Below are 13,698 nucleotides of genomic sequence, written 5' to 3' on the forward strand. Positions count from 1 at the left end.
CAAACAAAAAACTCCCTTCCCATCAATTCCTTTCTGATTCCATCCTTGCCATAACCTGCTACCGTGAGAATGGGAGGTTCAGCGGCTTTCAGATCTTCATTTTACTGAGGTGGCGTGAGATGGAGATAGCGCCTCCCTGGGCAAAATGAGAATTGACAGTTCTACATCCTAGTTCTAAAGTCTAGTCTTCTATTAAGCGCCGTCCAAACCTCATTTTCTAGGGCTTCTCTTGTTACGGAAAATCACTCTTTGCTCTGTAACAATGCAGACACGCTGTGTGCTTTCCTTCTTTTGTTTCTGTCCCAGATTAGAAAGGAAGGTTGCTGGCAGTGAGGAGGGAAGAGAGTGATCTGGTGATAGACTATTGTAAATCGCCTCTGATAGATTCTTCCTAGACCGCAATGAGTCAGCCACCGACGGGGGGCGCTGCCCCTGCCACAGCCGCAGCTTCTGCCGCCACAGCTGCCACTGAGGCTCGCTTGCACCCGGAGGGCAGCAGCAGAAAGCAGCAGCGTGCTCAGTCACCCGCTAGACCGAGAGACAATTCGGTCCGACAGACCACCGCGGCCACCCGGTCCCCGGTAGGGGCTGGTACTAAACTCAATTCTATTCGACAGCAGCAGCTGCAGCAGCAGCAGGGCAACAAGACCGTGAGCCGCACGGCGCCGCCGGCCAGCGCCCGAGGAAGCGGAGGAGGGGCGGAGAAGGCCGCGCCCCTGGCGCCCAAGGGGGCCGCGCCGGGAGCTGTCCAGTCCTTGGCTGGTGCTGAAGTGGCCCCCGTGGCGACCCTGGCCCCGGTGGGTGTCAGGAGGCCTGGCGCGTCGGAGGAGCCGCCCCGGGAGCTAGAGCCCGCGTCCTCTAAACTCGGGGAACCCCCTCCTCTCGGAGAAGGAGGAGGAGGGGGTGGGGAAGGAGGAGGAGCCGGCAGCGGCTCTGGGGAAAGGGAGGGGGGCGCTCCGCAGCCGCCGCCGCCGCCCAGGGGCTGGCGAGGGAAAAGCGTACGCGCTCAGCCGAGGGGCGGCAGCGGCGCGGAGGGGGCCTCCCCCTCGCCATCCACCTCCTCTGCGGGCAAAACCCCAGGCTCTGGCAGCAGAAACTCTGGGATTGGCGTTGTGGGGCCTGGCAGCGGTGGCGGAGGGAGCTACTGGAAGGAAGGATGTCTGCAGTCTGAGCTCATCCAGTTCCATCTCAAGAAAGAGCGGGCGGCGGCGGCGGCCGCCGCGGCTCAGATGCACAGTAAGAACGGCGGCGGCGGCAGCAATCGCAGCTCTCCGGTCGCTGGCGCCCCTGCCATTTGTGAGCCCCTCGCAGTCCCTCCCACCTCCCCAATGGCGGCGGCAGCAGAGGGCCCCCAACAGGGCGCAGAGGGCAGCGCGAGCGGCGGCGGCGGCATGCAGGCAGCGGCGCCCCCTTCGTCGCAGCCGCACCCGCAGCAGCTCCAGGAGCAGGAGGAAATGCAGGAGGAGATGGAGAAGCTGCGGGAGGAAAACGAGACTCTCAAGGTGAGGAGGGTGTGGGGGACGGGTTGGAGGAGGGGAGGTGTGGGCCTCGGAGCATTAGGGCGTGTCCTGGCGGGAGTGAGAGGCTGCTAACCTGTTAGGGAGCCTTCAAGAGGGAGGGGAACAGGAAATGAGGGGAGGGGGTCCCTAGGCCCTTTCCGGATCTAAAAGGGCTTTGCGATCAGCAGCGTTAGGTTTTTATTTAGATCCAAATCTGGGCCTTCGTTTCTCCGATTATTATGGTTTGGCTCACTTTTTCACGGACAGAGCTGGAGTAGGAGAGCGAGGGAAGGCCTAAAGAGGGCCCGTTTTTTCTAGTTTCTTCTTGTTCATTCAGCTCTGGGTCATTCCTGTCTCATGGAGAGGGAGCAGTAAAGCTGAGAATTTGGAGCTGGGATGGGGTGTAGACGGTGTATGTCCGAGGGGTGGGAGGCGAAGCTAATTTTGACCCGCGGCCTGTCACCGCCTCAGAACGAGATCGATGAACTGAGGACCGAGATGGACGAGATGAGGGACACTTTCTTCGAGGAGGATGCCTGCCAACTGCAGGAAATGCGCCACGAGTTGGAGAGAGCCAACAAAAACTGCCGGATCCTGCAGTACCGCCTCCGCAAAGCCGAGCGCAAAAGGCTCCGCTACGCGCAGACCGGGGAGATCGACGGGGAGCTGTTGCGCAGCCTGGAGCAGGACCTCAAGGTCTGCGGCGCCGGGGCCCGGGGGGCGCGCGGCAGGGGCGGTGGGTGGGGACTCAGGTCACGGGCGCTTTGCGTTAAAAGGCCTTCAGTGGTGATTGGCAAAGAGCTCTAGGGGCACGGAGTTTCGCAGCGCCAATCACAGAATGTCAAGGTCCCGGAAAGGGAAGAGGAAAAACGGACAGGTGGGTCTGAAGAGCCCTGTGTGGGGGGAGGGTCTTGCAGAGAGCGAGCTCTGCGGGCTGCCCTGGGAGCCACGGTGACGATTACAGAGGTGGTGGGAGGAGGGCGCCTCCTTCCGCGGCGGAAACGGCGTGGCCGAGCGCAGGCCTTGATCTGACTTCCAGAGACTGTCCTCCAAGCGCAGGCCAGATGGAGTCAGGCCCTCTGGAGCAGCGCGGTGAAGACTCCTTCAGTGGAGTTGAAGCCCAGAATAGGAACAGCACTGGGAAGATATTAGAGTTAAGATTTCTCTCTGAAAGCCACCCCCGTCCCCAACGCCTTCTTCCAGAACTCCTTCCTTTCTGTAATTACCACTTAGATAACTCCCAGAAAGGAAGACTGTCCAGCTTGTGGTCCCTTTTGGAAAAGTAAAGGGAGAGTGCGCTAAATGAAAGAACCATGTTTTTAGGGAGGTTGCTTCTTCAGAGTCTCCCCCAGTGGAGAAATTTCAACTTTGAAGTGCGTTTTTTAGGTAGGTGTGGTCTGTTCGTTTGGTTTTACTGTAGGCAGATTCACTGACAACGCAAATCAGATGTTATCTTCATGGTCTGGGACAGCAAACGAAATATAATTTTAATTGTATTAATTTCATGAAGATTTAAAAGCCGAGTGTAATTATCTTGTATTTTTTTTAAAAGAAAGCCATGGGAAAACATTTTATGAAAGCCGTTGTATCATTTCTCTTTTTTTCCTTTTTCTGACATTTGTCAAGTGTTGACTAGGCACCAGGCACTGTGGCAACCATTGTTACTCATATTATTATTTCATTTAGTTCTCAAGGAGAAAAACCTGTAAGGAAGGGATTATAAATAGCATCATTTTACAGGTGCCCACAATGAACCTTTTACGAAAGTTAAGTGCCCAGCCCCTAGCCCTGGAACTTGGCTAGTAGTTGGTCAGGCTGGCTCCCCACTCGGTCCAAAACCACAGCCTGTATCCTGAGCTACAGCACCAGACTGCCCCACTTTTCTTCCAAACCCTAAAATTTCTGAGGTAATCTTAAAACAGGAGGCAAAAATGCACACACTAATTTAAACAAACAAACAAAAGTCTCAAAGACTAAAATATTTCTTAAAACTAAGCACCTGGAATGTTAGGATCAAAATTCAAGCCCCAGACCCTACCTGGGAATATTTTATTTTCTAGTCTTTAAAATAAGTGATAATGGAGGCATCTACCTCATAGTTTTGTTGTGGAATTAGAGACTTGTGAAATCTCTACACGTGATAAAACACAATTGAACATTTATAACCATGATGTCTTGTAGACATTAAGGGAACAGAGTGGAGAGCCAGACTACCTGGCCACTTGTTAGCTGTGTCACCTTGAGCGTATTACTTTACCTTCATGAGACTCAGTTTTCCTCATCTATAAAACAGGAATAATAATAGGATCTATTTCATGGGATTGTTGAGAGAGTTAAATGGTTTATGTATGTGAAATGGCTTATATGTAATGCATCTGGAATGATGTCTGGCATATGGTAGACACTATATACATATTGGTTCTAGTACTTTTAATATAACTTAAGCCCATTTGTTGTATTGTCTTTAATTACAGTTTATTGTTAAAAACACTTAAATTTAGGTAGCAAAGGATGTATCTGTGAGACTTCACCATGAATTGGAAAATGTGGAAGAAAAGCGAACAACAACAGAAGATGAAAATGAGAAACTGAGGCAACAGCTTATAGAAGTTGAGATAGCAAAGCAAGCTCTGCAGAATGAACTGGAAAAAGTGAAGGAGGTTAGTAATCAGTTATCTCATGGCGTGCTATATATATTTAGCTCTTCAAAGAGCGTACCAAAGACTAATATGACTGTTAAAATAATTAAACTTTTTATGATTATAGGACATTTTGTTGTTCTCACCCAATATAGTAACAGATACATGATTTCATACTAATAAATAAGTAGCAAAGAAGAAATTCTGACCTCTACCCTGCCTCTGACTTGACATATATGAGCTGTGACGGATGCTTCGTGTGTGATATCTAAATGGATGTTAATTAAATAAATTACACAGCTATACCAAACACAAAGGATATCAAGAATATGAAGGAATAAGCCTTCTGTTAGTTGAGGGGAAGTGCTAATCCTGTGAGATTACTACTGACTTTCAGGATGAAAAAGACCATAAAGGCCATTCAATCTAATCTGATCATTGTTTGATTCCTTCTTATAACAAAGCCCCCAAATGGTCTAATACTTAGAACTTCACCAGTGACTAGCCCTTAAGATCATCTCCAGCAGCCAATTTTATCACAGCATAGCTCTGTTTAAGGTTTTCTTTGTTTTGAGTTGAAATCTATCTACTTGTAACTTTAATAAATTCATCTCAGTCCTACCCTTTCGGGTACAAGAGTCAGAGTTCTCTTCCACATCAGCTATTAGAAAATTCCTACCATGTTTCCCCTGAATCTTCTCAAAGCACAAAATCAGTATCAAAGAAAATAACGAGAATAAAAGAAACAGAAAGATGTATCGAGAAATAATTAGAACTAACACACCATTGTAGAGCAATTATACTCCAGTAAAGATGTTTAAAAAAAAAGAAAGAAATAGCTTTGTGAAAAGTAACAGTTTGAATTGAAATAATATTCTTCCTTGAAAACTGCCTGAAAATGTACAGTGCAACTTGTGAAAACCATTATTGAGAATTAGCAAATACACACGTGGTCCTCTGGACACTTCCTCTGCTTAAATATGCAGAATTTAAATGAAAATCCTAATCTTCCCATAGACTAACTGAGATATTGGCACATTCCACTGCTGTGTTTATCTCGAAATGGTATAAAAATATAACTACCGTTTAACAGTGAAAATATCAGTTGTCAGTTAAGAATGTGTGGCAGGAATTTGTAGAACACTGTTTCAGTGGGGCAACCTGTTTTGTGATCTAAGTTTCTACTTATATTATCCTGAATTTAAACATTTTTAACATGACAAATTAGGGCAGAATCATTGTACTGGGGCTTCCCTGGTGGCGCAGTGGTTGGGAGTCCGCCTGCCGATGCTGGGGACACGGGTTCGTGCCCCGGTCCGGGAAGATCCCACATGCCGCGGAGTGGCTGGGCCCGCGAGCCATGGCCGCTGAGCCTGCGCGTCCGGAGCCTATGCTCCGCAACGGGAGAGGCCACAGCAGTGAGAGGCCCGCGTACCGCCAAAAAAAAAAAAAAAAAATCATTGTACTGATATGTGATTCTTAGCTAATACCTAAGGGTGGCTGTGTGCTACAGCAGAAAAACATGGCGACTGGGAGTGGTGGGACTATCTTCACCAGTAACTAATTGGGTGACTTAAAAGTCCTCTAACTTCTACTTGCCTCAGTGCAGTTATAAAGTGTTATTTTCAATGAATCTCCACACCTCTTGCAGCTATCATGACTTTTATCATGAAGTCCAGGACATTACCATTAAAGAACAGCATAGATTTTATGCTAAAGTTGAGAGATCAAATATTAAATTAATATAAATATAAGGATAGGTTTCTTCGGTAATAATGTACAGTTGAAGTTTGTGAAAAATTGAAAGTTTGAAAAAATTAAGTAGGTAGCTGTTATTTGGTGGGGCTGTCATAAGAAAGTACTACAAACTGAGTGGCTTAAACAATAGAAGTTTATTTTCTCACAGTTCTGGAGGCTAAAAGTCCAAAATCAAGGTGTTGTCAGGGTTGGTTTCTTCTGAGGGCTGTGAAGGAAGGATCTATTCCAGGCCTCTCTCCTTGGCTTATATACATGCATCTTCACACTCACGTGGCATTCTCCCCATAGCTGTCTATGACCAAATTTCCCCTTCTAGTAAGACACCAGTCAAATTAGATTAGGACCTGCTGTAATGGCTTTATTGTAGCTTGATTGTCTCAGTAAAGACCCTCTCTCCAAATAAGGTCACATTCTGAGGTACTTGCTTGGTATTAGGACTTCAACATGTAAATTGGGGCAGTGGCACAATTCAACCTATAAGAATAGCTCTTAAATACCTTCTTATGGACAAGCAAGAAGAAAGCTCACTGTCAGTTCCATAAGGCTCCATTCCATATTCAGACCTCACTTGCCTTCTTCCATACTCTTTGTTTATCCAATTAAAAATATTCAGGGCTTCCCTGGTGACGCGGTGGTTGAGAGTCCGCCTGCCGATGCAGGGGACGCGGGTTTGTGCCCCAGTCCGGGAAGATCCCACATGCCGTGGAGCGGCTGGGCCCGTGAGCCATGGCCGCTGAGCCTGCACGTCCAGAGCTCGTACTCTGCAACGGGGGAGGCCACAGTGGTGAGAGGCTCGCGCACCGCAAAAAAAAAAAAAAAAAAAAATTCAAGTAAAAACAAACTTCACTGATTATGAGGGATAGAAAAATGCCTCGTGATTTGGCATTATATCAATGTTTTTCAAGTGGATATCTGGAAAGTTGGATTTAAGAATGGCATAAGAGCTTTCTGATTTTCATCCTGTGTCCAGGAAAGGGGGAGATTCCTGTAGACTGGCTGTCCATTAGCCAGAGAGATGAGACTTTTCCCATCTTAAAATAAAAGCCAAGATAATCTGGCTACTAGAAAAAAATGACTGGAATCTGGGGACGTCCTCAGGAGAATCATTGTAAAAATGCATTTCCATTTGTTTTCCACACTTTTTCTTATAACTATTTCCTCCGTCAGGGTTCTAACTCTGAATTAGGAAGATACTCTTGCTGCATTAGGCAGTGTGGGTATATGTTCATGCCAAAGAAGAAATTCTCATCCTCCTTGGACTTATAAAAGCCAAACTCCAATCCCTAATTAGAGACTGCAACAATAAAAGTGTAAAAAATTTAGGAGCAGGTATGCAGGACGTTGGCTTTTAAAGTGACCTTTTATTTTTAAAATGGGCTCTAAAATAGCATTCACAGTTTGAGTAGGTAAGTGGTGATAGGGAAAAGAAATGGAAATAGAGAAGAAGGGAGAGAAAGCAGAAGTTAAATATCTGAAGGATTCTAAATGGTCCAATAAAGGGAAAATGAAATATATTCTGGCAGAAAAGTTCCATAATCATTCACTAGAGGTTGACCTTCATAGTGTTCAGAAATAGAAAAAGTAGTTTAAAAGTAGTTTAGAAATCAGAAATGTTTCATTAAAATTAAGATTTTTGTAATGGTGATTTTGTTATTCTCCAAAAAAATGAATATAAAAACTGAATTGCGGGGCTTCCCTGGTGGCGCAGTGGTTGAGAGTCCGCCTGCCGATGCAGGGGACACGGGTTCATGCCCCGGTCCGGGAAAGATCCCACATGCGGCAGAGCGGCTAGGCCCGTGAGCCATGGCCGCTGAGCCTGCGCGTCTGGAGCCTGTGCTCCGCAACGGGAGAGGCCACAACAGTGAGAGGCCCGCGTACCACAAAAAAAAAAAAAAAAAAAAACTGAATTGCAATCATAACTGGCTTACTTTGTGCGGTGGAGGTTGTGAGTTTGAAGCCTGACTTGTCCCCATCTAACTTCAACAACTTCAGTTAATCATCTGCTCTCTTGTTTGTAAAATGAAAACATATTCAAGTCCTTGGTGAGTGTTAACCACACAACTTTTATCACTTTGAGGCGTTCTACCAGTGGAGAAAACATAACCAGGCCAAGCTTTCCATTATGAAGAAAATGCACTAGTTATGGAGTAAAATCATAAAATGCCCAATAGAATACACTACAGAGAAGCAATCCTCCAACTCGCAGATTTTAGTTTCCTATATGGAGTCATATAGATGTAGAACAGCACAACTGGGAACAGTAGGCCATCTGCTGGAGTTTGGAAACCATTTTCTAAGAGTTGAACTGGCTTCAAGGGTGTTGGCCAATTGCTCTCAGGGCTGGTGGCTGCACAAGGTCCTGTGCACCTGCTCACATCCATCTGCTTGTCTTCTCCCCCTGAGAGCAGGGAGTCGGTACTGGGGGAAAGAAGAGTTGAGCAGAGGCAGGATGGAGGTAATTAGTTGACTCTACTACTACTCATTGCTTGTGTTGAACAGCTGATGTTCTGCCACCTGTAAACCGGAGGGATCTCTTAGGATGCTGCCTTAGAATCTTAATGGCATTCTCATCCTACTTATAAAACATTGATTACTACTGGCATTATGCTTTCTTGCAGTAGAAAAATGCCTTTACCTTTATGTAACCTGGGAAAAATGCTTTTCTATCTTTCAGCATCACAAACAATCAATGAGACAGAAGTTTTTGTAAAAGTTATTTTATGGAAACTACAACTAGCTCTTTGAATGCCAGGATGGGTTAATGCACACGTAATGAGAATATAGAGTAGGCTATATACAGTATGGAGGAGGTTCTATGAGGGGTGAGTCTCTGCTACAGTTAATTGAGGATCACTGCCCTTTCTGAAGTCCTGCTGCTGTGGGAACAACCTTTATTTTCAAAGCTTTGAAAGCCCTGTGCTCTTCAGGAGGAAGGCGTCTTCTCATGTCACCTTTAAAGTCTGGTACTTGGAGAAGCACTGCTGACAGATATTTGAGAAAAGAATGAACCAACAGAGGATCTTTAAAGATGGAAAAGGAAAAAAGAGTAACAGTAACTGAGATGATGATGATGAGAACTCTTTGTTAGATCTTTTTCAGTTCAGAATCTCTTTGTGTCGTCTCATCCCTCACCCCGACCCAAGAATCTTAAAAGAAAATAATTTTCTTAGCTTTTACTGGCCTTTGCTCTAGGGGGCTGTTAACTGGCCTACTGCAATAGCACCATCTATCTTGGGACTTCTGTTTTCTGTGCACTTGGTTAATATGTCCTATGTATTACAATGAACTTTCATTCTAGAACACAAAAATAATTAGTACTATAAATTTCAACAGTCGTGCCTCTGTTTTTTAAAAAAAAATTTTATCGAGTACATAGAGAATATATCTGTTTACTCAGACTCTGTACAGGCAGAACACTTTAATAAACAAATGCTTGTCCTGACTGTTTACAACTACCTACTTATTTTCTTTTCTTTTTTTTTAACATCTTTATTGGGGTATAATTGCTTTACAATGGTGTGTTAGTTTCTGCTTTATAGCAAAGTGAATCAGTTATACATATACATATGTTCCCATATCTCTTCCCTCTTACGTCTCCCTCCCTCCCACCCTACTTATTTTCTTATATAAAATAAAGAACTGATTGTAACCATACTTGGTTTTGATAGGCCATGTTTCAGTTATAAAGTGCAAAAAGAAATACTGAGTGATAAATCAGCAAAGAAGCAGCCCAAAAGACAGTTTAAATGGGGAATTTCTTTAGCATTCAAGTATTTTCCCCTGGTTCTGGTAGTTAACTTATAATTTGAAAAAATGGAACAGTAATCATTGATATTTTTGATGAAATTACTATAAATATTTTGAAATGCATCAATTAAACACTATGACGTTAGTCACATCTTCTCAGAGGCAGTAGTTTGTTGAATAACATAGGCAGGAATAAAAGAAATTAAATTAAAAGCAAAGAATAATGTACCAGGTAAGCATAGAAAAGCTTGTCTTCCAGGTCACCAATTGTTGCATTTTTAAAGATATATTGATTTCGGAATTATAAACCTTATTGGATTTTTTAAATGAAATTACATATGCAATAATATGCACTTTGAAGTGATTCCCAAGACTCATTTGGGTAAATGGCACTTTTCTTTTACCCTGATACCGAGTTCTCAGTAAAAGTGAAGTAGTGAACAGATCAGAAAATCCCTGTTGGCTTATTTTGTGAAAAATATTGATTTTTTTATTATAAACCTCAAATTTCTGGGTTTTGTTTTACATAAAAGTACACATCAGCATTACACACCCTGTACAATGGATCAGATTTCAGTTCTTTTCTTGGCTGGAATTTCAAACTTTATATTCTTGAAACAGTAAGGCACTGTGCAAATGATGAACTCTTACAATAATGGACTAAGCACTTCCCATTGAGTACACATGCAGTTCCCATGGCTTCATAGAAATTGTTTGATAAATGTATTTTGAAATGGTTGTTGCACTTGCTGATAAACCATATCCATGGGCGCTAAGTCTCTCACCCTGGACTCTGCCAGTTTAACAGAGGACCTGGGGCTTTAGGCCGAACTTTGAGTGATCTGCCTCTGAAAACTGAGCAGCTGATCTGTGTTTCGGTATCTTCATGGAAGCATGTTGCCACATAGTTACTGAAGAGTTGTTTACTTCTCTGACTTCTCTATCCAACCTACTTTATTTTTTAATTTATTTATTTATTTTTGGCGGTACGCGGGCCTCTCACTGCTGTGGCCTCTCCCGTTGCGGAGCACAGGCTCCGGACGCGCAGGCTCAGTGGCCATGGCTCACGGGCCCAGCCGCTCCGCGGCATGTGGGATCTTCCCAGACTGGGGCACGAACCCGTGTCCCCTGCATCAGCAAGCGGACTCTCAACCACTGCGCCACCAGGGAAGCCCTCCAACCTACTTTAAAAAGGGGTTTGAAATGGTTCTTGGTAAATCATAACCATTGAAATAAGGGTTTAAAAGTTTGGTCACAGAAGAATTCTGGGAACATGAAGGAAAACTTAGTCCAGGGGATGTACACTGTTAATCTAAGTTTAGTAGCAGTCAAGTCAGGGAGAGAAATATTGAATGAAATTCTTACCTAGCTGTGACCTAATATGGAGGTAACACCAGGTTTCATGAGAGGTCTCCAGAATAACCATGAAGAAAATCAATTACAGTACAGCAGAATGTTGACAATTATAAACAGACTTTATGTGATGATGGATGGCAACCAATGGATGGATGAGCCTTTGTAAAAATTGTCAGTTCTCACCTTTGTAAAAATTGTCAGTTCTCACCTATACACTTAATAAATTAGGAATTTAAATTTTGCAGAAAATAAACTTAAGACATTTTGTCATTAGCTGCGAATTTGAGGGTGACTTATTAAAAATCACATAATGTCATGGAGTCTAGAAACTGACTTTAAAATCTCACCTCTCATTCCCTGTTATGTTGAGCAAATAATTTGAAATTTTTAGGCCTCAGTTTCTTTATCCATAAATGCAGAAATTAAACTGAATGCTCTCAAAGGTCTCTATGAAAATGTCATTTTCGACATTATCAGTTACCCATCTCTGTGCTTCCTGAAAGTTCTGTTCATAGTCAGGATGCCACTTCATATCACTACTATTATTTTATTACTGTAATTTTTTGTATATTCAATCAACAGGTATTTATTGAACAGTAATTTATTATCTGCTAGAATGTGACCATATGGATACCATGGAGGCTACAAATATACAGATATCAGGGGATTTCCTTGGTGGTCCAGTGGTTAAGACTCTGTGCTTCCACTGCAGTGGAATATATACACTGGGCAGAATATATACACTGGGCAGTAAGTATATACACACACACACACACACACACACACACACACACACACACACACACACAGAGATATCAGAATATTGCATTAAACTGAGAGTTTGCACTCACTGAGGGCTCTGCTGAAGGGTTTTCAACCACAGAGACCAAGACCTACAACACTCTCTCTGGTTGTTGCTACTATTCAGCATTCAAGGACCTGGTTTAGTGTTGAAATCAGAACTGAAGACCCGATGTACAGGGCTGAGAATAAGTGAAGCTTTCTGAATAATCTGAGCCCCACTTTGTATGTAGTCTTAGTTCTCCAACCCAGGAGGCCAATAAGACATCACGATGACCAAAGAATTCACCATCTTTTCCAATAAGAAATAAACCAGAGTATTGAATGATGGTACCTAGACATTCTAGGTTGTGCGGAAGGTCTCTGAGGTGAGTTCTTTAAACGTATGATTCTCTGCAGTGAAATCTGCCACCGGAAGGCTGCCAGGTTCTCACCCTATGGTGTGTGGCACAAGTTAATGAGTGCTGGTCATCAGTTAAACATCCATACATTTGTCTTTAGCTATTATTAAAATAATATGAGATTTCTCTGATGTTTTTTGAAGGTGAAAGTCTTTATGTTTCCAAGAGCATAATAAGAATCTTTTTGAGGTCCTTTGGCCTTTGTTGTGTGTGTGACAGACAAAAACCTCATGTAGAACCAGCCCCCATTAAACAACCTAGTCCCTTCCTTACTCAGGGGTGTCGTTGTGACCTAACTTGTCCCTGTGGTGCTTTTAGGCTTTGAGGCAGTAATTATCAACACTGTTCTCTACCACTGCCGTCTACCCACGGCCACCCTTGGCTGCCTGAGAACGGCCCTGCCTCTAGCAGTGGCAGAAAATAGCATCTACTCTCTGTCTCAGCCTTTTCCATGAGGCTAAAATCCCAAGACTTTGATCTGACTTTAGTTTAGCAAATATTTTTAAACAAACGTTTACTGAGTATGTGTATAGTGTGTATAAGGGAATAACAGTTAATGTCGCCATGAGAGTAGTAGTCTTTCCTATCAGAAAGTTAATTACTTTCTGATAGAAAAGACAACCTTGTAGAGGTTGTATTTGACAGCAGAGTATTTGCTGAATACTGAGTACTGAATACTTTGATGTTCATTGTCTCGGTGTGGTGAACACTATGAAAACAGGGCCCTACCTATTTTGATCACTGTGGCACCTTCAGCGTCCAGTTCAGTGCCTGGCTTGTAGTCAGTTAGATCATATATTCTGTAATATTATAACAACTTCTATTTCATATTTAATTTGTCTAGAACTTTTTCCTGCACTAGAGTGTAAATTCCCTGAGGTTAAGGACTAAATCTGTCTTACTCATCATTGTATCTACAACAACCAGTAGTTGTTGACAAAATTTGACAAACAACAAATAATTTTGAAAGAGAGAGTGAATGGAAATTAAGAGAGGTGTTTCAGGCCCTATTTTGCAGAGAGAACAAAAAATGTGACTCAGAATCAGGGCTCTTTCCATGGTGCTGAGGCTATACAAATAAGATGAGAAGGAAGCAGATGACTAACTCCAGCCTCACCCCACTTCCAGAATTAGAGGTCTCTTGAGATTTTTGCTACCTCCTAGAAATTTCCAGGCTTCTACCTTGCTTCTCGCAAACCCCAGTTATTCTCCAGAAGCAGCAACTCTTCCCTGAAACAAGTTCTCATAGGCTTCTTGGGAGGGGGAATGAGGACGGGAGTTCAAAAACAAGAGGACGACTCTGATATCCGGGGTATCAGTTCTGCAGTTTAACTTCTGTGTTCTTTGGTGAGAAAGTGTGAACTGCATGTTTAGAGAATGGGAGAAGGCTGCAGATCCTTTCACTCCCCAAAACTGTCTAAATTTGCTTTCAATTTTCAATGTTTGGGACAGTCAATTCAGCAGTTAATTTGGCTGGGGAGATGTGGAAAATTACCC

At 43.6% G+C, this 13,698-nt stretch overlaps 1 protein-coding gene across 1 annotated transcript in view; it reads left to right on the forward strand.

Moving 5' to 3' along the window:
• Positions 1-401: 401 nt before the first annotated feature.
• Positions 402-13,698, forward strand: part of MTCL3 (MTCL family member 3) — a 41,583-nt gene continuing 28,286 nt past the window's right edge. Inside the window, exons 1-3 of the mRNA XM_065888966.1 lie at positions 402-1,502; positions 1,971-2,195; positions 4,001-4,159. Of these exons, the coding sequence (XP_065745038.1) occupies positions 402-1,502; positions 1,971-2,195; positions 4,001-4,159 (1,485 nt within the window). The remainder of the gene's footprint in view (positions 1,503-1,970; positions 2,196-4,000; positions 4,160-13,698) is intronic.

The sequence above is a fragment of the Phocoena phocoena genome, chromosome 12 (genome assembly GCF_963924675.1).
Source record: "Phocoena phocoena chromosome 12, mPhoPho1.1, whole genome shotgun sequence".
Classification (NCBI taxonomy): domain Eukaryota; kingdom Metazoa; phylum Chordata; class Mammalia; order Artiodactyla; family Phocoenidae; genus Phocoena; species Phocoena phocoena.